General features: G+C 44.4%; 1 protein-coding gene across 1 annotated transcript in view; it reads right to left on the bottom strand.

The window, feature by feature from the left end:
• LOC102055964 (alpha-2-macroglobulin-like protein 1) overlaps positions 1–2190 on the bottom strand; it is a 30999-nt gene extending 28809 nt beyond the window's left edge. Inside the window, 5 exon segments of the mRNA XM_027814986.2 lie at positions 37–135; positions 197–231; positions 1622–1748; positions 1883–1947; positions 2107–2190. Of these exon segments, the coding sequence (XP_027670787.2) occupies positions 37–135; positions 197–231; positions 1622–1748; positions 1883–1947; positions 2107–2190 (410 nt within the window).
• Positions 2191–26794: the final 24604 nt, after the last annotated feature.

Genomic DNA, 26794 nt, shown 5'->3' with positions numbered 1-26794 from the left:
TAATGCTGCTCTACCTGCACCAGCTATTTTGATGACACACAAGCATATGCCAGGTTCAGAGGTGTGCCATCATTCTGGAGGCTGCATCAAGAAAGGAACAGGGAAGATTTCTTCCTTTTGAGGAAAAGTATCAAGAGATTATTCTTTTTCCTCTGGCAATCCCATCAGTCCCTTCTCTTGCTTCCCTCCTTTTCCTCTGCTTTCTTCTTTGGGTAGCCTTCCTTTGCTGAGCTGTAAAGGATAGGACACGGTAAGCAGCTGGCCAGCTCACAGATGACCACAGCCATAGTCCCCAGGCACTTGGAGGGAAAGGACCTGCCACACAGGGGGGCTTTCTGCCCACTGGTGTGCTCAGTCAGGGGAGATAGTCTCTATTTAACAAAGCTCTTTTCTCTCTGAGCTTATTCTTCTCCCACCCTGCAGTTCTGTTGGGATTTTGTCCTCATTTTACTGCACATTGGGAAGGTGACAAAAGTTGCTCCCTATGGCAGACACCAGCTATTGCATCCAGCACCCAGACCCAAGCAGTTTCCCTCAAGCTCTGCACAGTTTGAAGGTGTGATAGCCATCAAGGGGCCTAGCTGCTAAATACCAGGAAGACTTCAGGGACACTATAGATAGGTAGCTAAATTTTCTGTCTCTGCACACTCTAAGACATGTTACACCACAGAGCATTACAGGGCTGGGCTAGGTGGAGTACTCGCCTAACTATTTAAATAGCTGTGGGGCACCCTACAGCAATTAAGCATATTTGTTTTCCATAGGAAGGACTGAGATGATTTACACCGTAAGTTGTACTGGCTATATGTGCAGAAAGTTGGGCAATGTCTGGATCTCATGCTGCAGTTTCACCAGCCAAGAATCCACAGGGTCACATGTCAGTATCGCAGATGAGTGAGGGATCTCCAGGTTCCTGTGTTTGCAGGCATTCCAGCCAGCAGCTGCTTGGACCATGTTGGTTCCAAACCACTTTTCTTCTAGAACAGTCAGAAGAAGGAGGGAGAGGTGGGAGAGATAAAGTACGAAAGGGTTCATCATCCCTTATGTTGAGCTTCCCCTTCGCTGTTAAGCCATGGCTCAACAACAGTTCCCATCTACAGCACAGGTGTGCCAGGGGAGGTTTAGATTGAAGATTAGGAAAAATTTCTTCACCAAAAGGGTTGTCCAGCATTGGAACAGGCTGCCCAGGGAAGTGGTTGAGTCACCATCCCTGGAGGTATTTAAAAGATGTGTAGATGTGGCGCTTAAGGACGTGGTTTAGTGGTGGACTTGGCACCGTTACTAGATTTATGGTTGGACTTGATGATCTTAAGGGCTTCTTCCAAGCTAAACAATCGTATAGGTCTTTCTTCTAAAGCATTCCTGAACTTGCTTCTGTAGAGAAGCAGATACAGTCACTTCTCATACCCTGCTTGTCACACGGAACAGCAAGATTAGGGTGTTCAGAGAAATACCCATCAAGAGGTACCCCACATTGCTATTTATTATTCCCTCTCTTAGCATGTAAACGTAAGCAAACACAGCCCCTTGCCAAAATTTACACCTGCTATGGAGTGAGACTAGTGAGCAAGGGCCAGCCTCCTGGCTGCACGTCGGTGGCCACGGGAAAGAGCTGCCATACGTGTGCACAGAAGCCACCACCCTGCTGCTTCCCAGCCACCTGCTTCAGAGCCACTTGGGTGATCTTGTCACCTATGAAGACGTACTGCATGGCTCTCAGGAAGCATTTGGTCAGGGAGGCTGTCAGCCTAGAAGAGAGACCCTGAGACGGGAGCACAGGCTACCAACAGCTGGGTCTCCATAAGGAACGGCAGAAAGTTTAGGAAGACTTGTTCTTTACCGTACTGAGAAAGGCATTTGTTTACCAGAAGTTGCCTTTCACATGACTGCCTCAAAATCCAGTGGAGGATCCATTGCTATCTTTGAAGAGAAGCTCCCTCTGGCAGCCTGTGTGGGAGAGAAATAAAAGTGAAATTTTTTCCAGAAGCAACAACTCATATTGTATTCCTTAAGAAGGAACCACCTGATAATGCAACAAGGTCACTCAGTACTGGAGGTAAAGAAATGGTGTAACAGATCTGACGAACCTGTCTGCAAGAATCTCACAGCTTTAATCTCTAGCTCTTCTCTCAGCTGTCCTGCCTTCTCCAGGAACTGCAGCACACAGATGATGGGGGCAAACACAACCATGTTCTGCACCCCACAGCCAACCAGGCATCTGTCTGGGGTGCAGAACCAGACAGTGCAGGTTCTCCAGTGATGTCACCTGGGCATCAAAGATAGAGGACAAAGCAAGGGCAAAGCTCTCATATTCAGGCAAATGGGGTTTGCTTCCTTAACACCACTACTTACCCCATATCTCTGCCTGCTTTATACCACAAATCCTCTCAACATTTGTCCAACTACTTGTTACACCATCCAGCACCTTCTGCAAGCCTCCACTCCGCTTCATCCATTTCTATGCATGTCATTCTTCCCCTTCAGCATCTTCTCATACACGCAAAATGCGGCCATGTCAGTACATCTTGGTTTAGCAACTCAAAGAGTTGGTGTAGGAGGGAATTATTGTTCATCCCAGTCTTCAGCAAATAATTTCTACTTGTTCAATTTCAAAACAGGGATTTTAGTAAAAAATGTCACTTTTTACTCAAAACAACATTTATTGTCTCCATTTGGGACACTTTCAAGTGAAGCAACACAGTTGAAAAGGAGGACTATGGTGGGTATCTCTCATTAAAAGAACCGAAATAATGGGCAAGTCACTATCTTCAGCTGGTAGTTAACCTCATCCTTGAACACCACCAGCGTTCATTGAACCCTGACTTGCAAGCTACACCAGACTGACCAAACCTACCTGTTCAGAAAGCAAACAAAAATAATTTTTCAAATAATAAACACAAAAGGCACATACAATACACACATGCATTCCTAGCAAGTTTATATAAATCATGTTCCCATTAGGGAAAGACAACTCTTCCTCACGTACTAAAGGTTTTTCAGCACCATCACCTGTTCACTGTAGATTTTCACTCCCCAGGCCCAAAATTCTGTCGTGACTGAGACCCTCCCTGTCTGTTCGGCTCACACCTACCCTTCCAGGCAGCAGGGGAATGGTAAGACTTCTCCACCAACATGGCTTACAGCTTGTGGAAAACACAAGGGAAACACATTAAGGGCAGTATAGCAACAAAAACTGTTCACATCTGCAAGACTTGCGGCCTTTGCTTGAACAAAGACTTTGTATCACAGATTAGGGACCAGCATTGCTCTTCCACCCACTCTAAAGGAACCAGGGGAAGTTGGGAATGTCTTGGCACCTCCATAATGACATTCCCTAATGGTGGCCCGTGTATTGTGTCTTCCTCTCATGCAGCCTCACACCACAAATGGGCTCAGCCCAATTACAGAAATCTTGGGAAAAAGCAGGAAGAACTATGCAGAGTTCAGAGGACTGGTGACTTCCGTGGAGGATGACCTGGTAGTTTCAGGAGAATGTTGGTGTTCTGAAGTGATCTTTGTATTCTCCCTGCACACACAGCTTGACATCATTACCCAATACAGAAAAATAGAGTTAAAGCCTTGTTATGTTCTGGAATACTTAGTTATTGAAATGGAGTGCCAAACCTCAGAATTCCCACAGGATTAGAGACACCAATCATCCATCCAGCACAGCAGAAGCAAACTGGACAAGCCAGACTCCTGGCCTAGGTCAAAGAGCAAAGCAGAATCCTGGATTAGCCTGAGCCACAGCCTGAAGAGCGTTCACAGATGGCTTCTTCTTATCCGTCTCCCCTGTCTTCTCGCCCAAACGATGGCTGTAACATCTCAGGAAAAAGCCTTGGTCGTCTCAGCACATGGGCAGGCAATGTGGTCGCAGCTCATGCATGACTCCACCTGGTACTCCTTGGTCTTGGCCAGCATAAGCTGGATCTGTCCCAGATATATAGGAGTTAGCAGCCACTGACAAGTGGAGGTTTAACAGCAGACATCACTATGGGCCAAGGGAGAAAGTAGGTAACGTTTTAATACACTATTTATTCGATAGGGAATTTAGCAGACGCGGGAACAGCAGCAAGCTCTACATCCCATTCAGACCTGTTATGGATCTAACCAGAGTCTTGATACATGGAAAGGGAAATAAAGCTTGTGCTGGCTGTTGTGGACTTCTGTCCCAGCCTATGGAAAACAGGCAGGGCTAAAGTTTCATTGGATATCTTTTTTTAAACCAGTTCCAAATTTACCATGTGTCTGGGGAGTGATTTATAAAAAGAAAATCTGAGCCGAGTATGAGAGACCTTACCCAAACGTACTTTTTCAAGCAATTGAACACCGTAGCTTTCAGCACAGATGACACCATATTCCATGATTTGGGGAGCAAGGCCAGACCCACAAAGAAAGGTTTGAAGCCCATCAGTCCTACTGTAGGAGAAATCCTAAAGCCATCACTGCCTGAGGCACAAAACATGTTGGCTTTCCGTTCTGTTACAGTACTAGGGGTGGTGATTTGAACTTTCTTCTCCCCTGAGCTCCGGAAAAGAAACCACATCCCAGCATAAGAAAGAGGATACCCGTTTAAAAAAATAAATTTTAAAAATCTCTGAGGATAAATGCTAATAGTAAGTCCACCCGTAGCACTTCCATCTGTGCTTTTTCAAGCTTTGTAATGCTGAAGAACAGAGAGACCGGCTACATCACCCTCTAAGAAACTGAGGCATAGAAAGGCTAGGGACTTGCTCAGGGATGCAGTGACTCAGAACCAGGTCCAAGGAGACATCGCCAGTGCCCAAGGCCAAGCAGACATTTCCTCTAGAAATATTAACCTCTCACGAATAGGGGCGCTGGGTCCAAAGAAGCAGCCCCCCCCCTCCCCCCCCCAAACCACACCCAACAGTTTAAGCTGGACTCAGCAAGTGCGGAACAGGTCCTAGATCCAGGTTTTGAGGGGAAAACTGATGGGCATGTGACTCACTTTATCTGTGGATTCTCTGGGGAGAGGGGAAGCCATGGGTATTCCTGGAAACTAACGTAAGGAATGTCCAGCGACGGGATTCACAAAGGCACCTCAGCACTTGGAACAAATGCACAGAGGTGGAAAGGAGAGGACAGGGCAGACCAGCCCCTTCGTCAGAGGCAAACAGCAGAAAGAGACTCTACAGACAGAACAGCCTTTCCTCCCAAGGAAAATAAGGAGCTCCTCATGATTAAATACACAGAGCTTTCCTGAGGCCTTTACGTACAACTTGAGGAAACCAGAGTGTAACAGCTCCACAACATGGCCAATTGTCCCACGTGCTGCTGGCACTGACTGTGACAGAGGGGCCAAGAACCGGCCTGACTGACTGGTTCAGGCACCTTGCATTAGCAGCATGGAGCAAGCCGTAAGACAACTGGCAATAGTCCGATGCTAAAGTAAGAGCTGAACTTTTAAAGGTGTAGTTGAATCCTTGTTAGTATTAGCTGTCGTTTGTTTTTAAGTTGGAAAAAAACCCCAATTCCTAGATCTTTTTGCAACTGCAGGACTTAAACAAAACAAAACAAAAATCAGCATGCAAACCTACAGGCTCAAATTCAAACCTTAGGACCATTCTGCTGTGTTCACTTGCATTACTCTCTGTTCTGCTCTCATGAGACCCCACCTGGGCTACTGTATCCAGCTCCAGGGCTCCCATTGCAAGACAGACATGGACCTGTTGGAGTGGAACCAGAGGAGGGCCACAAAAATGGTCAGAGGGCTGGAGCACCTCTCCTATGAAGACAGGCTGAGAGAGTTGGGGTTGTTCATCCTGGAGCAGAGAAGGCTCTGGGGACACCTTACAGCAGCCTGCCAGTACCTAACGGGGGCTTATAAAAAAGACAGAGAGATGTATTTACCAGGGCCTGTAGTGATAGGACAAGGGACAAAAGTTTATACTGAAAGAGGGTAGATTTATATTGGATATAAGGAATATATTCTTTATGATCAGGGTGGTGAGACACTGGAATAAGCTGTGGATCCCCCATCACTGGAAGTGTTCGAGGTCATGTCAGACAGGCCTTTAAGCAATCTGATCTAGTGAAAGATATCTCTTCCCATGGCAGAGGGGTTGGAATTAGATGATCTTTAAAGGTCCCTTCCAACCCAAACTATTCAGTGATTCTATGAAGAGTTTGTAGGAACCTACCTTTAGAAAGCTGAAGAAGTCAGCTAGTTGAGTAAACCAGAAGAAAGATGTTCCAGAGACAGAGGATCAATGACGTGTACTGGAAATGACCTTACTCCTGGTACAGAGCAGTCAATGTTCTCATTGACTTCACAGGGATAACCTCTATTTTGTGACAAAAACATAAAATTCACCTGCATAATCACACAAAAAGACTAAGAAACTAAAAAAAAAAAAAAAAAAAGACTCATGCTGCAGACAAAACATGATAGATTGCTACCCAGCCATCACCCCACAGATTTTGCTTCCCTTTCTTAACCTTTTTAAATATCAGCAACCCACCAGGTACTGCAACCCTCTAAAATCCAAACAGGTCATGCTGTCCAGATCATTCCTTTTGAAAAGGTAGCATTTTAGTGTCATCTAATGATAGTTCAGCACACTTGCCAAAGGTTTCAAAGTCTGTGGAAAGCTAGAGCGTTTGCTCCTTTTCCCTGAAAACAATTTTTTAAACAATTAAATAACAAGAAACCAGATTTCCTATCTCCCACTGCAGAGAAGCATGCTGCTTAAGGCCAGCAGTGACCTGTGCTGCACAGTGGGTGTATGGCAGCCGTCAGTAGATGGGTACCAGTTAGTCAGAGAGCAAACAAAGAGTTCCCACACACCGCCTCCTGCCCTAGCCAAAAGTGCAGAAACACAGGAAAATGGGGTTAGGAAGCTGGGAATACATAAACAGTGGAGGGTACAATGAAGGAGAAAGGCGTAGACAAATAGGACACACATTCCTAAGAAGTCAAGCTTTCCTAAATTTTGCTGTTCATTGAACAGCCTGGACTAAAAGTAAGCCTTTCCAAAAGTCAGTTTGATGTCATAACAGACATATGCTGAGTTCTGAATATCCTTTTAGAATACAGTCAAGTAATTAAAATAAAAAATTAATAAAGCCTTACATCTTTCCTACAGTGTTTTAAAGGTAGACTACTGAGCAAGTGTAAGTCATTAGTGAATGTCCAGAAAACAGTTTACAAAGGTGTCCAGCCAGTTTTTGACAAGAGCAGTCTGTTCATGTCTCCACATAATATTTCCTCTTTTTCTGTTTATTCACCTGGTTCCAAGTAATGACTAGCTTATTCAAACTGAAAGAGCCTTCGGGGACTGCAAAAGCATGAAAATTGCTTTTACCCTCCATATCTGCAAAAACGAACTAGTTGTGAGGAGCTAAGCTCTATGATTTCTGAAACACTGAGGAACGCAGTGACCAGAAAAAGAATTTTAAAAAAAAAAAAAAAATAATCAATCAATTATTTTTTGAGAGATACATCTTGCTTTGTTTAAATTGAATCCATGTAAATGTCAAGTACATTTAGCCAAGCTTACTTTCCATGAATCCAAAACATCTAAGGTAGCTTGATTTAATAACAAATTTTAAGTGCTGAGGGATTTGTGCATTAATTGAATTCCAGCTTCCATGAAGCTACACTGGAATGAACTGAGAAACAAAACTTGATACTTATCTCGTTATATTCTCATCATGAAAAAGCTGATAAAAGTGAAGACACTAAAACTTTAACCTGGCAGGGCTGATTAAACATGCACAGCCATAGCACACATTTCTGGACAGCAAAACAAGGTTTAAAAGGCAACGTAGACAGTATTTGCTCAGTGTATACCGATTACCAGCTCCAAAGAAGATGAAATAGTTTCAATAAAGGCTTCTTATTTGTTCATTTAAAGGTATTTAAGTAAATAATTTATAGTACTTCCATTTGCATCAGTTGATCTCAGAAACATTGCAGTTCTGCCCCCAGCTCTTTTCCCAGTGCAGGGACCTGCTGTCCGTCCATCAGCTCAGCTCCTTCTACAACTCAGCACAGTTTTTCTGTCTTTCCCCCCTAGCCTGCTGCCTCACTGCCTGCCCAGCAAGCCACTCCAGCTCATCCCTGGCCTCGGGAGCAGCAGGCTCTGGTCCACCAGCTGGGAGCTGCCCTCAGGTGGAGGCTCACTGTTGCACCTGGCAGATCTTGCATTGCGAAACCGCATGGTGACCTACTGCAGCAGGCTCCAGCGGGGAGAAAGTGGCCTGGGAGCAAACAAGGGAGAAAAAAAAAAAAAAAAAAAAAAAAAGGCATTGGAAAGAGAAGCCAGCCAGAGGACACAGGTAGTGGCCTGGCTGTAGTTCTCCCGCTGCTTCAGCAGAGCTCTCTGCAACAGAAGCCAGATAATGCCTGTCTTGTTCTTTCCTACCCTTTCTGCACCTCTCTTACTGCCCAACTCTGCTTCAGTGTAAGCCTCACCTGATTACTGAAGGACAGAGGAAATCTGAATTCTGCTGTCAGCAACAAGTCTCTACCAGGGAACGTGGTGTGAGCCACCAGCGAGGGGCTGGGAGCAGAGCAGAAGGGACAGGAGAGAGGGATGGAGAGAGAGACCTTCAGACCTAAGGAAAAAAAAGAGGACAAAGTGAGAGTCTAATCAACCGGATCTAACACTACTCCCCCCCTAGGGACAGAGTACCTCCCCAGCCCCACAAGACATGCCGTCCTCAGTTACTCCCTGTAATTCTGAGGTGTCCCTCTCTTGTAGGAGGAGTGGGCATAGCACTTGAAGGGGCATACTGCTCTACTCACTGCTAAACAAGTTGCTCCACAGCTGACATGGATTGTGGGATTTCTGCGGATTTATGCTCATATCCATAGTACAAGGACACAGGAAGCATTAAGAAGCAGATAACAGTAGAGCCCAGACCCGTACCCAACGTTGGCATGGGCTGAATAATATTTATTAGCAAAGTGAGAAGCCTTGTTTGGAACCCCGGAAAGCCAGAGCAACTAGAAGCCAGTGGATCTGACCATTTTCTGGACAGAATGCCAGTCCCCAGATGCTTCCTTTCACATCAAAACTATGAAATGCTTGACTTCACAGATTCTTTCTTTTTGACAATGCTGGGAACCAGGCGGTCCAAGGGGGAAGGGGAATAGACAAACATAAACATAAGGAATTCTTAAGCATTCATAATTGACACAAGAAATACGCTGCTGCCTTTAACCCTGTCGGCAAATGCCACAGTCCCTGACATGTCAGGGTGTGTTACTGATTGGGAGATCAGAGGATGAACAAGCAGGAGATACGAGATCGGCCTCTTTCACCAGTGAGTGGCACAACACAGAGCTGTGTTCTGAACTTCTCCCAAGCACTGCTGTTACCCAGCCTTATTTTGACAGGTGCTTTGCAATCATACTTAGTTTCTTTTAATACATAGGTACTTACTTTCCCCCACTGTAGTCTACTACTTCTCATTGTCTAGAACTTCATTAACAAATTCTTTGTGGGACAGAAGGAAGGGTCCATCGGCATATAGTTGAGCCTATGCGCAGAAGGGAACTTTGGCTGCCACCTCAGAAAAAGGTCTTAAGAGAGTGCCTCACTAGCCCTGATATGAATTAAGATGGACAAGACCATTATTATTATTAAACAGCTATATTGCTGAGTATAACTCTTAATAACGTATTAATCCTTAGTAGGAACAACCATGCAATAGACCGATCTCGAACCACACGAGTGCATGAGCATGTACATACATGCTGCCATTACCAAAACAGGTATGCCATAGCTCCAAGTCACATCTTTCTAGAAAGGACATCAGATCCCATAGTTTTGCTCATTACAATGCTGATAAGGCTTTACACAGGACTGCAAGCAGGATTCCGATACTGCTTGTAATTGCTCTGGAGAACTGCTGCTTTACACAGGCGATAGGGCAGCCTGCTAGCATGCACGTTTGAAGAGTCACTTTCGTACAGGAACTCAGAGCTGGCACTAAAGCATCTCTACACTCACCTGCAGGGAACCTGGCACAAGTACTCTTGTACTGGCAGCCCATTTGGTCAAGGAACATGTGCTGCTCTGCAACACTTTAAGAACCTCCCCATGGAGCAAAGCCCCAGTTGTTAACACCCTGGTACTGAAAACTGGTGGTTGCCTTCACTGCTGAAGTAGCTCCAGCCTCAGCTTCGAGATAACCACTGGGAAGGTGAAGCACTGGAACAGTCTTCTGATGGCCACCGAGCAGCATGCAGTTCTTGCCCTCAAGTCTCCACCCTGGGGGTAAGCAGCAGGGCTCTTCCACAGTGGCAGAAAGCCCATGGGGACCTTCTCTGTAGCTTGGTCATGGTGGCAGAACCACCCCACAGGTCCTGGCAAGATAAGTGAAAACTGGGACAGAGAGGTTTACAAGCATTAACACTTTAAAAAGAGAAGCATCTCTGCTTTAAAAAGGAGAAGGGAATTCAGAAGTGAACAGAGTTTTTCACCAAGTGGTGGCCCAGCATCAACATGGCTGCAGCAGCTTGTCAGGGTCTAGAGGACACCCACAGCTCTGACTGTCCCTGCCCAGCGCCCCCAGGGCTCCCCCTACCTGACCACAGTCACGACCCCATATCAGCCCCCCCAGGTCCATCAGCCCGCACCCCAGTGATGCAGCAGCGGGGCCAGCCTCCAGCTCCCACAGCCCTGCCCAGGCACTGTCGGCCCCATCCCACAAGCTGGCTTCACACCCACACCTTGGACCTGCCCCATCGTTTCTCAGGTGCCAAAGGGTCCCAGCAAGGTTTGTGGACTCCAGCATTGGCATTTGCGAATACAAAGTGGCCCAAGAAACTGCACGGACTGAGGCAACAAGTGCTTGGGGACCTGCCCTACAGGAGCACGGCCAGGACCTGCCCTGCAGAGGAACACCCAGCACGGGGTAAGAGGAACAGCCACCAAGTACCCCATCTCTCAGAGGGAAAGGGGCCCTGCTGTTACCTCTGAATTTCAATCAGAAGAGGCCCTTAGCTGCCCCCTGTGACATCAGGGTTGTTTCCCTGTCACCCAGTAACAATGTCACGGAAACAAAGTCTTCATAGAGGTACCACAGGTGTGTCATCTTTCTGCCTGTGCCACCATCCTTCATCAACACCATGCCTCTGAGCAGTGAAGACTGGAAAGCGGCAGAGGCACTGGGAGCCAGGTGGGAGGACAAGAAGCATCCCCAAAGGGCATCTATCTGGGACCAAACACGCCCTGTGGTCCTTGGCCTTAAGTGACTCTATGACAATGACTAGATACCCCTTGAAAGGAAAAACACACTGGCAAGTGGGATGAGAGAAGGCTTTCACTATCTTTCTCCTTTATTTCTACCTTACAAAGAACAGGAAAGGGAGAGCAAAACTGCAGACGGAAAACACTACTCAAGTAGTTTCATTAAAAGCATCTCAGCACAACACTGCTACTGGCTTTTCAAAACCTCTGCTACACACCCTACTGAAGTCACACTAAATCACGAAAACGCCCAGCCTCTCCCTCCCTTGGTCCCTTTGGTTCCACTATTCATGGGGAAGACCTCACAGCTGGTTTTTCCGGTGCCCTTATCACGTTACAACCACCTCCCTGTACCCACCGGTCCCCTATCCCGTGTCCAACCTCCTCACTGAAGGACTGATTTAAAGAATCCGTCACCAGTATCCGAGCGAGCAGAGGGTATCTTTATTCGGCAGCGCTGGGTGCACGGGGGATTGCTCCATCAAAGTCATGCACACCGAGGGGACCTTTTAGCCCCCTCTTTATACAAGTCACTCATGTCTATTCATTAACTTTCCAGGAACTCATTAACATATCTCACACCTTGACAACTAGCACACTCCCATTCAAGGACCTAGTATATCTTCAAGTTAACAACATTAACATATCTCGTGCCTGGACAACTAGCACACTCCCATTCAAGGATTTAGTATATCTCCCAGTTAACAATATTAAAATAACTTGTGCCTGGACAATTAGCACACTCCCATTCAAGGACCTAGTATATCTTCAAGTTAACAACATTAACATATCTCGTGCTTGGACAACTAGCGCACTCCCTGTTTCACTCATGCAAGGATTTAGTGCATCCTCAAGTCAACAATAAGGGTCTCCCTCAAATAAACATGAGCACACAGTTCTTTCAATAAATCATATATGGCCCATTATTCAGGACAACACATCATCACTCAAACCAGGCTGCTAGCCTCCTTCCCAGCCTCCTTCACGCGCTATTTCCTATGCCTTTGCTACTCTTCTGTCAGCAGACCCTTGGTCCAATATCCATCCAAAGCTGTAAAGCAGTTAAGGTAGGAAAAATTCCCTGAATCTTAACATTCACAGCAGACCAAGCTCTGCCTAAAACTCCCCATCCCAAAGTCGGTAAAACAGCTTCTGTGCTGCCACCACTCTTCCCAGGGAGCAGAGGATCACAGCCAGCGGGTTTGCTGGTTCATTTATGCAAGATTTAAGAGAGAGCTCAAAGGCACTGCATGCCTCACCAAGGAAATACACAGCACAATGTCCTGGGATCTTTCCCAGGTACTTTGATCTGAGGGAAATCAGATTGTCACGGGAAGTCGATTTGAACTGAACTTAGAGCTGCAACTTTTCAAGTATATCAGCTTGATCCTGGTGACAGTTTGCATTTTTATTAGTAACTGGTATGTTCTGCATGGTACATGTGAGACAGAGTGAAGCCTTCTCTGATGCTAATCACTTCAGCAAAGACAGCAAGATAACAGAGGAGGACACAGTAAGCAGTAAGTAGTTCAGCAGCTGGACGAACATCTCTTTTAGCCAGAGGAAAGCAGTTACTGGAATGAGGCAGTTCCAAGGGGAGATGGTAAAACAATTTGCAGGGAGTTGAGAGACAACAATAGAAACAAATCTCCGCTGATCTGAATGACCTTTTCCTGAAGATTATCTACAGATTTAAACTTTGAAGGATCTACTGCTTGCTGAGATTAAGACAGTAAAAGTCAAATTCCATTTTATTGATGCATGCAGGTGAGGTTAATTCCTATTTATCTGCAGCGTGGGAGGTGTTACAGTAGCCTGGAAGCTCCAGGTTTCCAAGTTTGTGTCCCTTGCTTTGCATGCTGAACGCAAAAGGGATGAGCACCTTATACCTAGACCTATGATTTCCTTTGAATTACTTTTTTTTAAAGTCTTCTTGCACGTTTCCACAGCACTGTAACCATAAACTGCCACTTCTGCAGTTTTCCACCCACAAACTTTTGGATATTGAGGTTTTGTTGGAGTTAATAACCAGGAAGCTCCTCTTTCAACACACTCTACCCACCACTATGAACCAAGGAACATAATTTTCAGAAAAAAGCTCTATTTCTGTGTTTTGATCAGCCCATACCAGCATGTTCTGCTTTTTCCTGCCCTTATGTATAGGGAGGGTGATTTCTGGGAAGTGTCCCAAGTATCATGGGAAGAGTTCAAGACAGCTGAGCCCCACTGCAAGGCTAACAGAAACCTGGAAGTCCCCACCAGCTGTTGTATGGACACACTCACTTAAGGGAAGTAACACATGATCATGTGCATACTTTCATTTTGAAAGAATCATTTTTTCCTCCCCAAGGTGTTTGAAATCATATGCTGACCTGCCATCATCTGCCTTTGTTCCTGTAGACAAGCCTATATGGAAAAAATGCTTCAGCTCGCTCATTAATTTATGACATAACACACCGTCCAGTCTGCAGATCCCACCCCAGGTGAAGAAGCAAGCGTTGCCTGCAGTTCACACGGCAGCCCCGGCGGCTGAAGAGCTCTACAGCACAACAGGTCAGGTCTGCCAGCCTTACTCCTCTGGGCAATAAATGACCATTTTCCTGCACAGGCTGCCAAAACCATGGAAAAAGTGGTTGCCCTGCTGTGTTTTGTCTCTACATCAGTTACAGGTCTTGCTGCAAGGCTCTTAGCACATTTCTGAAGGGCCATAGTAATTCTTGTGAGAGTCCAGCATTCAGCTTAGCATGTTCCACACCCTCTCCCTCCTCCCATCCTTTCCCATAGCATACCCAGAAATTTCTCCTCCCTCTCCTCTTTAGATCTAGAATTCCAAGGTTTCCCTTGCTAAGATGTTTAGTTTCACTGTCGAGAAAAGGTTAGCTAAAACCACAGTTCCATAGATAACCAGTATCAGCTTGGGGCACTGCCAGATCACTTGTAATCATGCACGTGATCCAGATAAAGTGGGACAAATAGTTAAAATTCTAATGAACATACTTAGGTGTTTCCCTGACCTATGGGACTGCAGATGATGTTTGATCGGGCACAAAGCCTGCTAGGAAAGTTTTCTCTATCAAACAGAAAACAAGAGCATCTTGAACCTGCAGGACAACTTTGTATGTGTCCTTCTCTGTGCCACATTGTCGCAGTTTATAATCTAATTATCCAGTACACAGGATGTACTGTTACATGGAATCAACCTGGTACCCAAGTGAAGCTTGGAAACCACTTCTAAACCAGCATCCCAAAATGGAAGAATCACTTTTCCATGCTCAAGACAAGTGAATTTGGTCCTCCCCCTTCTGGGCCTTAGAAGTCTGTGCATTCTGGTGTGGGGATTACTAAATGTCACTAAAACACAGGCCTGCTGGTAGTGCGTACATACTTTTACAATATAAAATTCTGCATTCTTGCTAGAAAACCTGCAGGAAGACATCATATCCTTTTTAAAAAAAAAAAAAAAGCTTGCAACAGCTATGAGACCTCTTCACTTACCAACTACTCCTACGTGAACCTATCAGCCAAGCACAAACTGATGCTCTGAAAATGGTTGTGGTCCGTCTTCACTGGCACATTGCTCCATACTACTTCCCCGGTGTGTATCCCAACACCCTTAGCTCTGCTGTAAATTACCTGGAATAGTCTGTCCAGCTTAAATGATCTCCTTTGCTTCAACTTGTGCACATGGACATGGCATTCAGAGTCCCAAGACATCAGAGCTGCTAGGAAGCCACATTCCACACTTATTTATTTTAACAGTGCAGCCTGCTCTGGCAGATCTGCTTGAGGATTCCCAGTATAAGGTGAGGCAGTACCGTGAGGAACACAAATAAAAGAAAGTCAGAAAGGCCAGTGAGGGGAAGATAAAGATTATGCCTATTTACAAGACACCTGGCTTTTATTTGCCTTGACGTGATTTTTACCTTCACAAAAAGAGCATGAATTTAAAGAACGAGAAGCAGAATCACAACCTAGAAATTATATGAAAGTTGTTAAGATCAAGGCAGCAGAAAAATGTTTAGAGTGAAGCTGGACAGGTAGAGTAGGCAAAGCTGAGGGGTGATGCCAAATTCAGGCTGAACACCAAGAAATCCTGTTTAACAATATGATTTCTTAGCAATACTGGTAAGTGCAATAAAAGAATAAGACATTAGGAAACTGCCGCTTTGTTGAGAAGTAGATCCTAGCCTGAAGCCTCGTAAAGATATTTGAGTCAATTTAATCTCTCATACACTTACAGGGGTGAAAACAAAGTACGTTCTGCCCAAAGGAATTCATGTGTCTCACGAGGGGCACAGGTCCCTAAGCCCACATACCTAGAGCAATTAAACAGGATGTTTTGCTTACAATTTAACCTGTATACCCTGCTCTTTGCACATCTTTTCCCCTGATTCTTATTTTCTCATTCTCTAATCTGTTTTATCCTTAGCCTTCTCTGTATTTCCTATCATCTCATCAGGCTCCGCTTCAGATCTCCTTAGCAGAACACAAGCACAATGGTGCAAGATCAATTTCAAACCCCTCAGAGGCCATACACGTTCCTGATTTGCCACACTTCTGCCACAGATCCATGCAAAAACTCGTACAGACTAGAGCTATGCCACCAAAAAGCAATACTGAGGTTTCAAGCGGGTCATGATCACCGTTGCCTTCGCCACATGGCACATACCCTTGCCTCTCCCCAGAGCTGCATGAGATGGTCAAAGTCATCAGCAAAGATGATGTTAAGTCTAATTAGGTGAATGGATATCCCTAATGGGCAAGTCTGGCTGGCAACAGAGCATCACTCTGATTAGGCAGAATTCACTATCTCCAGAGGATGCCCGAGTTAGAGTCTGAGCTGTTATTAACCCTCCCAAACAACCAGAGGGAAGCATTTTCCCATACATGGCCTAGAGGAATATTGGAATTGACTGTAGACATACGCAAGGAAGGGTTCATAAATGCCCTCTCTAAGGCAGCAGTCCTCTTCCCCCCACATCCTCAGTGCTGTACAGACTAACACAAATTGCCCCCGCAACCTGCTTCCCATGGGAAGAGGTAAGCTGGGGATGTCTTAGCTTTGGGTACAGACTCCAAAAGCCAAGTCGTCCCAAACCAAAGGTGATGATTTGAAGATTATCCTCTTCCCAACTCCTGGCTTATAGGAAGCTGTAAGGAAATAAAAGACACCACCCGCTCTTTGACATAATTTGAATTTTGAGTATCGCCGCTCTCAAACCAGTAGACAGACCTGACGGGCAAAACACAGAATAAAGTTTCTGACAAAGCGGGAACCCAAGAACCTCCCCAGAGGACTTACCGCATTTTTAAAAGCAAGAGTTCCAGAACTACCGCAAATAAACTCTGGGAACTTGGTGCTAATTTCCCAGGGTCTTCCCAGTACGTGCAGGGATATGTGACCCAGTGACAGACCTCTTGTTTTGCATGCTCAGTCCCCACCATCTCCAGGTGGTAACTCTGCTCACACCCACCGCAACGGCCATAGGAGAGAGCAGAAAATGTTTTGACACCTGCAAACTGACTACTTGTGTTTAACACCTGGTCCCCACAAACTAAGACAGCCAAAAAGTAGAGGGAAAAGGACACAGAGAGCACTTGTATACACACACCTGCCATCAGCTATAGGTAAAAGGCTTAGAAGTATCATTACTGTCATGGTATTTGTAACTGGCATCATTCTCATCCCTTGTGATATTTAAAAGCTTTTAAAAGCTGAATACTCCTAAGGACAAGTAATTTCTTGAGTAGTTTTCCTAAATTCAGAGAATCTAAGTTCATTGCTTTTCATTCAAGACTTTGCCTGAAACTAACTACTGATAATTTTACAGTTTCATTTTTGTCAGGACTTTGTAACTACAAAGGCATACTCAGATATTGCAGACAACTGATTTGGAGGACAGACAAATCTGAAGGCAAAGTACTTCTCTGCCTCAAAGCAAAATGAGAACAGCTGCAGACAAATAATGGGTTGAGATGCTGAATCAATTAACAAGAACAAGAGATGTTTTTGAAGTCAGGCAACCACATCAGATAATAAAAACGTTAAGGGAGCATTTTACTACAGAAGTCTTTACTGGACTTTTATAATCCTCTTTTTCCTTGTCCACAGCCTAAGCAAAATACCTGGTACCCGGAACTTCTGCCCAGAGCTGGCTCCACTCAAATTCTCCAATGTGGATAACCAGGAACCACTGGGCAGTTTGCTCCCGAAGAAACATCTGCTTCCTGGAGTGAAAAAATGTGACTAATATAGAGGTGCCCTACAGGCAAACATACGCTATTTACACAAGGGCTGAGCAGTTCTTGTTTCAGAAAGGATTACCTGGGGACATCCAATAATCGTGGCTGTGATTTCTGCTTCTGAGCAGACTTGGGGTTCAGTCTGCATGTGTAATAACCACAGCGTGTGTCTGCACACATGCAGACCATGCGAAACCTGTTCCTTAGATAGGAATCTGCAGCCCAGAACAGACTTGCAAATCCAGGTAACTATGCAAAAACTGTACCATGTCTTATTAAAGCTGGCTCTCACTATAACAAGCTGGTTTCAGTCGCAGTTAGCAGTACTGGGTGACACCTTCCTCACACCAAATTTTTTGAAAGCTTCTGCTAAGAGGTGCACGCTTTCTCAAGGATGAAGCTAGGGAACTGTAATGTTGAATTTTAACATCAAAACTTTCTGGTGATCCTTCCTTATAACTCACATTGGAACTGCTGCTTGGAAACGAGCACAGACTCCATCAGAGCTTAACAGCTCGCTGAAGCCTCATCTGCTAGTGCTGACTAACCCGCTATGTGTACCAGACCCATACAGCAACTTTGCAAATTCCTTTTCAGTGCCCCAAAAGTGAGGACAGAAGTAGCTTCGATAGCAAGAAGCAAATGCTTGTGCTGAGCAAGGTGTTGGCCTTGTCACCTCTGAACGCTCCCTTACTTCTCTACATTACCATGCGAAGAGTAAATGAAAGGCAAATTTAAGAATTGCAGAAGGGTCAAAACCACCACTCTAAGACAGACAAAGGGGATTACTGGAGGACAGCCTGCAAGCAGGGGTTGCAAATGGCCAGGCTAGGCCACAGAACTCAGTAAGAACCACTGAAATTGAAGGGAAAACAGACAAATCATTGGATATATCCGGATACATTCGTTTAGATGTATCCAGAAGCCAAGAAAGGGAAAATCACTCAAAGATGGGGAACAAGGTAGGTTATGGGAGAGCACTCAGCCCAGAAACCAGTGGGAACAGGAAAATGATCTCTAAAAGGAATTGCCTAAATGTTCAGCTACTACTACTTGAGCGTCTGCAGATGCGTAAGAGTCCCACACACAGCCGCTCTGAAAGATTTCTGCAGCCATCTGCATCAAGGGTAACACGTACCAAATACACTCTTGCATCCCACACCCAAGCAGTAAGGAGTAGAATAACCCCTCCTGTCTTCAATTAATTTCTTATTTCTCTACAGTCTTAACGCTAAAATAACAGGCTGAGGACAAGGTGATGGGTCATGGGATTTTCAGTTGTTGAAAAACAGTATGAAATCAATGAGTCTCGGAAGGCAACCACCTTTTCTCTGTAGATCCCACTTACAGCAGTGAGCTGACAGCCTGGTCTTGCTAGTGGACCAAGTTGCAAGTTCATCTGACCACTACCCTCCCTACAACTACTTGGCAGAAGTTTGTAGCAGCTCTTTAAACTGCTTTAGGGGCCATGCTGTGGAAGACTGAGCTTGTTTATAGAAAGAGCCATTCCAATTTGATGTGAAATCCATTTTGTTAGCCTCTGATCTCTATTTTCTGTCCTGTCAAAAGAAGGTATAATCAAGGAACCAGCTAAGGGATTTCATTCTGTTTGAGTCTTTGGGGTTACAGTATTTATTCACATTGAGGGACAGTTTTGCCTCATTTTAGGATGGTTAGGCTCACTGTGGAGAAAACAAACGAAGAAAAACCCACCTTAAAGGCACTCCTAAGTCTTGATCATCATGACAGTGTAGCATCATTTTTTTAGATAAATGTGGGATAATGTTTCACGGCTCTGAACGGAATACTTTGACTGGAAAGACTGGCACACAGCTTGTCTTTGTAAGCTGAAATAATAGCCACTAAAAAGTCACCTTCACTGATAAATAATAGAAGAACACAGTGCTTCAAACAATGGTTTTGTCAAATGTTGGAAGACCTGCAGTCCTACACTGATGAAATCTTCCTGGCTAGACAATAAAGGTTTGGTCCCAGAAATTTGATTCATATTGTACTGGTAAGTGGCAGGCTGATATTGCTGTCAGATGTACCGCTCCCCTGCTGTAAAACAGGTTCTAACAATGACAAACACCCCAGAGTAACTGAAAGTGAGGATTGTCTAAGATGCTTTCTTTTCAGCTTTGAAAAGTATTTTGACTTAACAGGGTAAGTTCTGGCACAGAAAAGCTCTGCAGTGGCATTCTCCAGGTATCTGTAAAACAACCTGTTTCCGTAGATTGTTGTTCAGATATGCTCCACACCATGAGCCGAGAAATATCCATCTTGATGGAACAGTAATTCTAAATTCTGCATGCAACATATCATAATTTGGGACAGCAGTACTGACTTCTGGTGATTGTGTGGACAGAGAATATAAAAACGAGCTGCCGGGGTTAAGCTGAAATTGATAGCATTGCCTGACTGCTGTCTTGTCTAATCCTTCCCTGTGAGAGACTGTTTGTATCACCTAATGAAACCTCTAAGTATTTGCTATCACTATTGAGCTATTCTGTTCCGGAGAACAAAAGAAAAACAATCTGTATTATCTTTGGTCACAAGGAGGTCCACTTCAGGGATAAATGTCTATGGGATGCACTCTGAAAACTATATCAATCTCAGACTGTACTATTGCTGAATTTAATAGAATCAATCTTTTCAGCTGGGGGATGGTCTCAGACAACCGTCAGCTGATGATCAAAACACACCTGCAGAGATCATTTGTGGAAAACACAGGCTCTCTTGCTCAGATGGTCTGCCAACTGCCTGCCCTCCCTGCAGAGATGCGTAGCTGGTGAATCTACTTGATTTATGATGTCCAGTTCTCAAGACATGTTAGCTTCTCAATATAAATAGTTTCATTCCCCTTGCTGCTTAAGGTTGTTAGATAGTCCAGGCTCTGACATGAAATGTTTCTTTTCCAAATCCAATGAAAGATTCACACAACAGCCGTAACAGCTTTCAGTCCTCAAACACCTACGTGAAGTCTGAAATTTGGTTTTGATTATACTCCATGCATCAGAAAATGATGTGACTGGGGGATTAGCAGGCTCTAGTACGTAAACATTTTTCTATTCTTTCCACTGCAGAAAGGGTAAGAAAGATTTCCAGACTCTTTCCAGCAGGCTGGCATTCTTAATATTCTGACTTCACTGGCATCTAAAACTGTCCGAAGCATGACCAAGCATACTGTCACAAATATGCAAGCTGCTAGATATCCCAAAGGAATGCTGTTTTCATTTCTGATGAACTTGGATCAGCTTGCTAGTCCCACTATCTGAAGTCTCTCAGATGGCTGAGAGAGAAGGAAGGGCCCTTATGATTCTCAAGTCCAAGACCCCAAGGTCTTGAACAGACTGTCTACAGTCTCCCTAGAGCACAATTAACAAGTGAAGTCATACAGAGGTTGCTTATTCAAGGACCTGGTTCATCCAAGGAGTATGTACCATTTCCGATGCCACCTCCTTGTTCTTAATGCAGAATACCTTTTCAGGGGTGTTTTGGCCATTATCTCAACTTAGCAATAGATGACTCTGAGAACACCCTCTGACAGAAAAAGCAAAAGGAGTCTCCCATGAGCAATCAACCTAAAGAACCAATCTCCAAGGAGATAATTAGCAAATGTGCAGCAACAAATGCAAGATTTGTTACACCAAAAAGGGCTTGACTCTATAACCCATTAAGGAGGGCATTCGAAGAGGATTTCAGAAAAAATCAGGCCTTCACCACTCACACAAAGACAGTCTGCTCATCCTAGCATCCAGAGTCAGAACTCCTCTTATTTCCTCCTCCTTTGGCTCCAAGTCTTACATTTCTTCTCTTTATGCAATTGTAGATTCAACGAAGACTTTCACAAGCCTTCCCCACCCCACTTGCCTATGCCGTGATGGTACAGGTACTAGAAGAGCAAGAAGTAGATACGAAGGTTCTCAGCACCCTGAAAGAGAGTAACACCATTTCTTCTTCTTCCACCATCAGGCAACTTTGGAACAAGAGGCCACAGCTACCACACTTGGTGCTGAGTTTAGAGTTGCTGGGCCACACGAGGGACCGTCTGCAACTCTCAACTCTAGTCCGATTAAAACAGGTATCAAGACGCTTAACCCAGCACATTCTGTTCATAACAGAACTTTAGGTGACGTGCATCAGCTTTCGTCCCTTTAACTTCCCCTTGAACCTTTCAGGCATCAGGCCTGACTCTTGCAGAGCCTCTGCTAGATCTAGGCTCTACAGTTTCACCCAAGTCCTATCTTCTAGCATGGAAGCTGTAAGGGCTTAAACCCAGACTGTACTTAAAACTTCCCTGGTATTCCAAAAAGCTTTGAAAGAACTTTGTACAGATTTTTGCAGCTACAGGTTTACTCCTCCTCCGAGTACAGTACAACCACGTGAAGAAAAGGAACAGCTTTTAAATTTGCTTATGCAGAGCCGCTCAAGAAATATTGCTACCATAGGCATGAAAATCTAAATAATAAAAACAAGGCAGGGAAAACTACATTTTAAAACTCCTTATGAGCAACTTGAAAAGAAGACTTTATGTGGCCTATCCAGACTATAACAATTTTATACAGGGGCATCACGGTTATTAACAGCTGCTACTTGTAAGGAAGATTTTCAGTATAGTTTTAGCTTCTATTCATAGAAACATACACACATAAATGTGCATAAACTGCATTTGAGTTTCGCGAAATCAGTACTATTACTCACTTGCAAATCTGTACCTATCTATACCAAATCTATTTAGAAACCTCAGTTTCTAAATGACCCAAGGCCTTAGTTTCAATTTATTTTATATTTTTTTTTTAAATCTATAGCAGTTGTACAAATGGAAACTGGTAAAATGAACTTCAAACCAGTACTACTTGCAATTGTATTTTTTAATCTTAACATGCAGTGCAACAAATGTTCAGATGGATTTTAATATATCTCCATGTAACTTAGATTAGCCAATCATTCCAGACAGCAGTATGAATTTTCAAAAATATTAGTTTGAGTGTTACCAAAGTATTACTACCTACCCTAGATGAAAACAGGAGAGACTGAAAAATGTCATTTCACCTCGTCTAACACACACACACACAAAAAAAAGGCAGCATGCATATCACACTAAAAAATCGGCAAGTCAATTCTAGCCCAATGTTTTGTTCAAAGCAGAGCCAACTTTACATCCAAATTGGGTCACTCATTAGCACTGTTGCTGTTTCTTTCTTATTTTTATTAATACACTATATTTGGTCACTGAAGAAGACAGTTTAAACGTTTCTTGGGATTACAATGAAACAGTAGCTTCGGAAGCTTGGTTTTGAGAAGGGAGAAAAAAAAAAAAAAATCAAGTCAGCAGTATTAACTACATGCCAGCAGAGGGAAACACAGCCTCAAGAAAAATAACTCACCCTCTTGGAGATTTTTTCTTCACCCATCGCATCCATTGAAGCTGACTGATTTACCCAGAGATAAATTACCCATTGAATGTGGTAGGATATGTTGCCTTGTTTCTTCTATTTACTGTGTCCGCTGACAGAAATAAAAGTGATCTCTACTTTGAGTTGTACCTACTATCTATCACTTGGACAACTTACCAACTTTTTTCAAGATTATAAGTGTTTCCTACGCTCCATGCAGTTAATGGGTCCAAAGTGCCCTTGGCAAAATACGATCCAAATCCAGCACGGTTAGAAGTGTCTCCTGGATGTTGGTATTTACCTTTCACCTTGGAAGATGTTATTCAAGCACCAGTCATCGCGGCACTAGGTGCTCGTGACGAACAGTATGAACAGGCACAACCTGCAAGCTCTGCAAGCACTTCTCACGCACCGGCTCAACACGTCGCTGCCCTGAGCACCGACAACCCACACTCTTCCCATGCAAAAGAGCAGTGCAGCATTAGGCCAGGTTTTATCAGAAGTTCAACGACAAGGGGGAGCATTGCTGCCCTAAGCAGCATGTTCAGACAGCACGTACCCAAAACACTGGGAGGGCTTCCAAAACTAATGGGGAAAGCAGGAATTTTAGAAAAATACTCCAAGAGTATGACCGCATACGAGCATAAATTCCACATCTCTGAAAGCTCTTCGCCACTCTAGGCTCACAACATCTGCTTCCAAATCCCTCCAAACCAGCCTGCTTCTCATACTTGCTGTTCTAGCTCCTAAGGGTTACATCTGTTAAAGGACACTTACAAAAACATGTAATTAAAAGATGCTGAACTCCTCCAGGCAACCAAAGCAAACACACACGCTATGACCCGCTTGCCAACTCTATACAAACAAAACAATGCACCATAGTGTGCTCTGCTCCAAGGGACCCTAAATGCAGCGATATTAAACACGAGTCAATTGGGCTAAAGGAGAGATGGAAATTTAATTAAAAGTTGATGGCTATGACGACTAAATTTGCAAGATTTGGCTGCCTTAAAAACACATTCTTTTCTTTCCCTCCCCCATGTTCAAAGTCGGCTACAGCCTAATCCTAGAAGTTTTGAGCACCTTCTTTTTTCTTGTAAGTCAGAAGGCACTGACGAAATCAAGCGCTTCAAATGATTTTCCACAAAGCATCACAAATGCATTCCCCTGACTCCTACTTTGCCCCCAACATGCAGAAGAGCTCAGTGCCACCACATGCAGAGACCCAATTTGATAACCAAAATTTGATTATCCATAACTCTCAAAGTCAAAAGAGGGTCTGCACAGTGTCCTTAATGTTAAATTCCTGAGTGCATGCTCACTTTTGTTGCTGGCATTGTCAGCTGCAGGCAACTCACTGGGAGCTCCCTGTGTGACAAAGAAAACTGTGGCAACGGAGGCTGGGAAGGCAGGTCACCGCTGCCGTTGCTGTCAGCACGCAGGCTACGTTAGCTGCTCAGGAACAGACATCTATAGTTTCTACCTGCAAATGTGGTATGGCTCTGGCAGTAATTCCGTGTGTGAGGGTGAAAAACAGGATGCATGCAAGTACAGTAGTCAGCCAACACACAAAATCTTGGTAGCTTTTCATCTCTTTCCAACCAATGGACCCTACATCAGAATGGGTAGTTCTCACCGCATCATAGATGTGTTAAAGCTACTAATTATTGACATGCTGTTTCCCTGCGTCCTTCCACCTTGTCATCTGCTTTGACTGTAAGTCTTCCAGAGCAGGCTCATCTTTTTGCAGTCTAGAATGACGCATTCAATGCTGCTTTCATCTCAATACCCAACAAATCTTTCACGGAAACAAAGCTCACCCAGCTGCTGTATAAACCAGCAGGAGCTCCATACCAGTGATGATGCAAAACAGCCTTGCAAAAAGGGACATTAACCACAACCCATTAAAACTGAGAAGAAAAATATAATTCAGTGCTCCCCCCACAACCTTTTAGGCAAGGTGACAGGCACACTGTTTTTTTTAAATTAATGGCCAGTCTTGTAATGAGAGCCACAAAACCTTAGCTCCATTGCAAAAAAAGGAACCTTTAACAGTTAAGAACTGTTGAACTTTGGAATTAAAGCAAAAAAGCCACCTACCAAATCACTCTGCAAAATGCCATCCCAGTAGAGCAATGGGAGGAACAGAGCTTAAAGAAAACATCTTTAGGAACCACTCTTATCCTGCTACTGCATCATCACTACACCACGCAGAGTCAGCTGCAACTAACCAAGGCCGTACTCCACTTTCATGTCTCCTATCCAAACAAACCGATTTAATGTGACAGCTGATGAAATCAGAACCGGGGTGTTGTATTAGAAAGTTACACGCACACACTTAACAAAATCTGGAAACAGATACTGAAAATACCCTTTCTTTCCTTCCCTCTATCAGGCCTCGTTTCCCATTTCAGGGCTCACTCGTTCCAGTGGTCTCATAACCAGGCTGCAATTTTTCATTTCCATTCCCTGCTCACAAATTCAGCTGTTTTCCAAGTACACGAGCTATTACTGCAACTGGGCTAAGACAAAAGATCACCAAATACAAGCCATGGAAGGATCCAGGCTGCAGAGAACACTTTGAATGATTTCGTAGAGTTCTTCCCTCACAGTCTTACCTTGCAAACAGGACCACAGAAAGCGGTGCAGCGTGATGTTATGGGGACAATTAAGGATACTCTTCCCTGTACCACTGGTCACAAGGCTGGAAAAGAAGGCACCAGAAAACTGCGGAGGTTGCTCCTTCACCATAAGCCCCAGCTCTCCACCCTACCTCTCCCCCACCACAGATGTGACCCATCACAGCTGTAAGGGATTCTGCCTCTTCCTTCCCCGTTTCCACCGGTCTCAATTTCACATTCCACACAGACAAGCACTGTCACCACTAAGCAGCTGAATATGAATGGATATCAGGGATGCTAGAAAGCAACATCTCGTTCTTTTACCTTGGAAGCTCATCCCTGTATTCTGTATCTCTTTGTCCTGATCTTAAGGGCTGTAGGGAAGAAGCAGCAAGTAATCTTACAGACAGCTCTGACAGCTGCTCTGTGCTCTCTCTAGGAAGGAAAAGATGGTCAGAACTAGGACGACTTTTTTCCTTCATTAGAAACCTTCAAAAGCACTGTCACAAAGATACGAAAAATTTTTAATGAAAAAGCTGAAGAAAAATACAGAGCAGTTGTAACGCCATCTCTGACAGGAACTCTGCCTAGTGTGTTTCACTTTATTTTGGAGCCCAGTACTACTTACTCATCTCCCTTCCACAAACCGGGATAGCAGATCCACAGCAAATCAGGGCAAACATGCAGGAGGCCAGGAGTACTTGTCTGAATCTCAGTACCAGAAATTTGCAAAGCAATGAAAGAACACAGCAGTACAGACACAGTAATCACTGATCTCACCAACTGGCAGGGAGAATTGCTGTTTATCCCAACCACTGAAGCATGCCAATGTCAAAGATAAATGTGCGTAAGCCAACAATGCAGGGCTTAGCTTATTAGCTTCTGCTTTGCTTACTAGCCTGTGCACCAACAGCTAAATTACAGGGGGAAGCACAGAGCAGCACGCTCTCTCCAATGGATTCCACCCTCGAGGCTTTTGAGGCAACTTCGTTGTTGAATTCCATGCTTCCCTTTCTCAACATTACCAACTCAGCAGAGGAAGCCCTTCAAAGTAGCATGTCTGGAAAAACTTTGAAGTGATGGCAGTATGGGTTGAGAGTCACAGGGATGATGATGCAATGTCTAGTACCAAGCTGATATCTAGATTTTGCAGAACACCCAGAGGTAAATCTACAGTGAGAAACCAAGTTGTCTGGACAGGGACAGAGCAGGCTGGAGAAGCAACCAAGGTGATAAGGCAAAAAATAAGGAAAGTGACCCAGAAAAATAAAAAAAGACAGTGGTCAGACCATAGCTGTCTGCTTACATC

This window comes from Falco cherrug, chromosome 5 (genome assembly GCF_023634085.1).
Source record: "Falco cherrug isolate bFalChe1 chromosome 5, bFalChe1.pri, whole genome shotgun sequence".
Classification (NCBI taxonomy): Eukaryota; Metazoa; Chordata; class Aves; order Falconiformes; family Falconidae; genus Falco; species Falco cherrug.
This window is presented reverse-complemented; position numbering and strand designations above follow the sequence as displayed.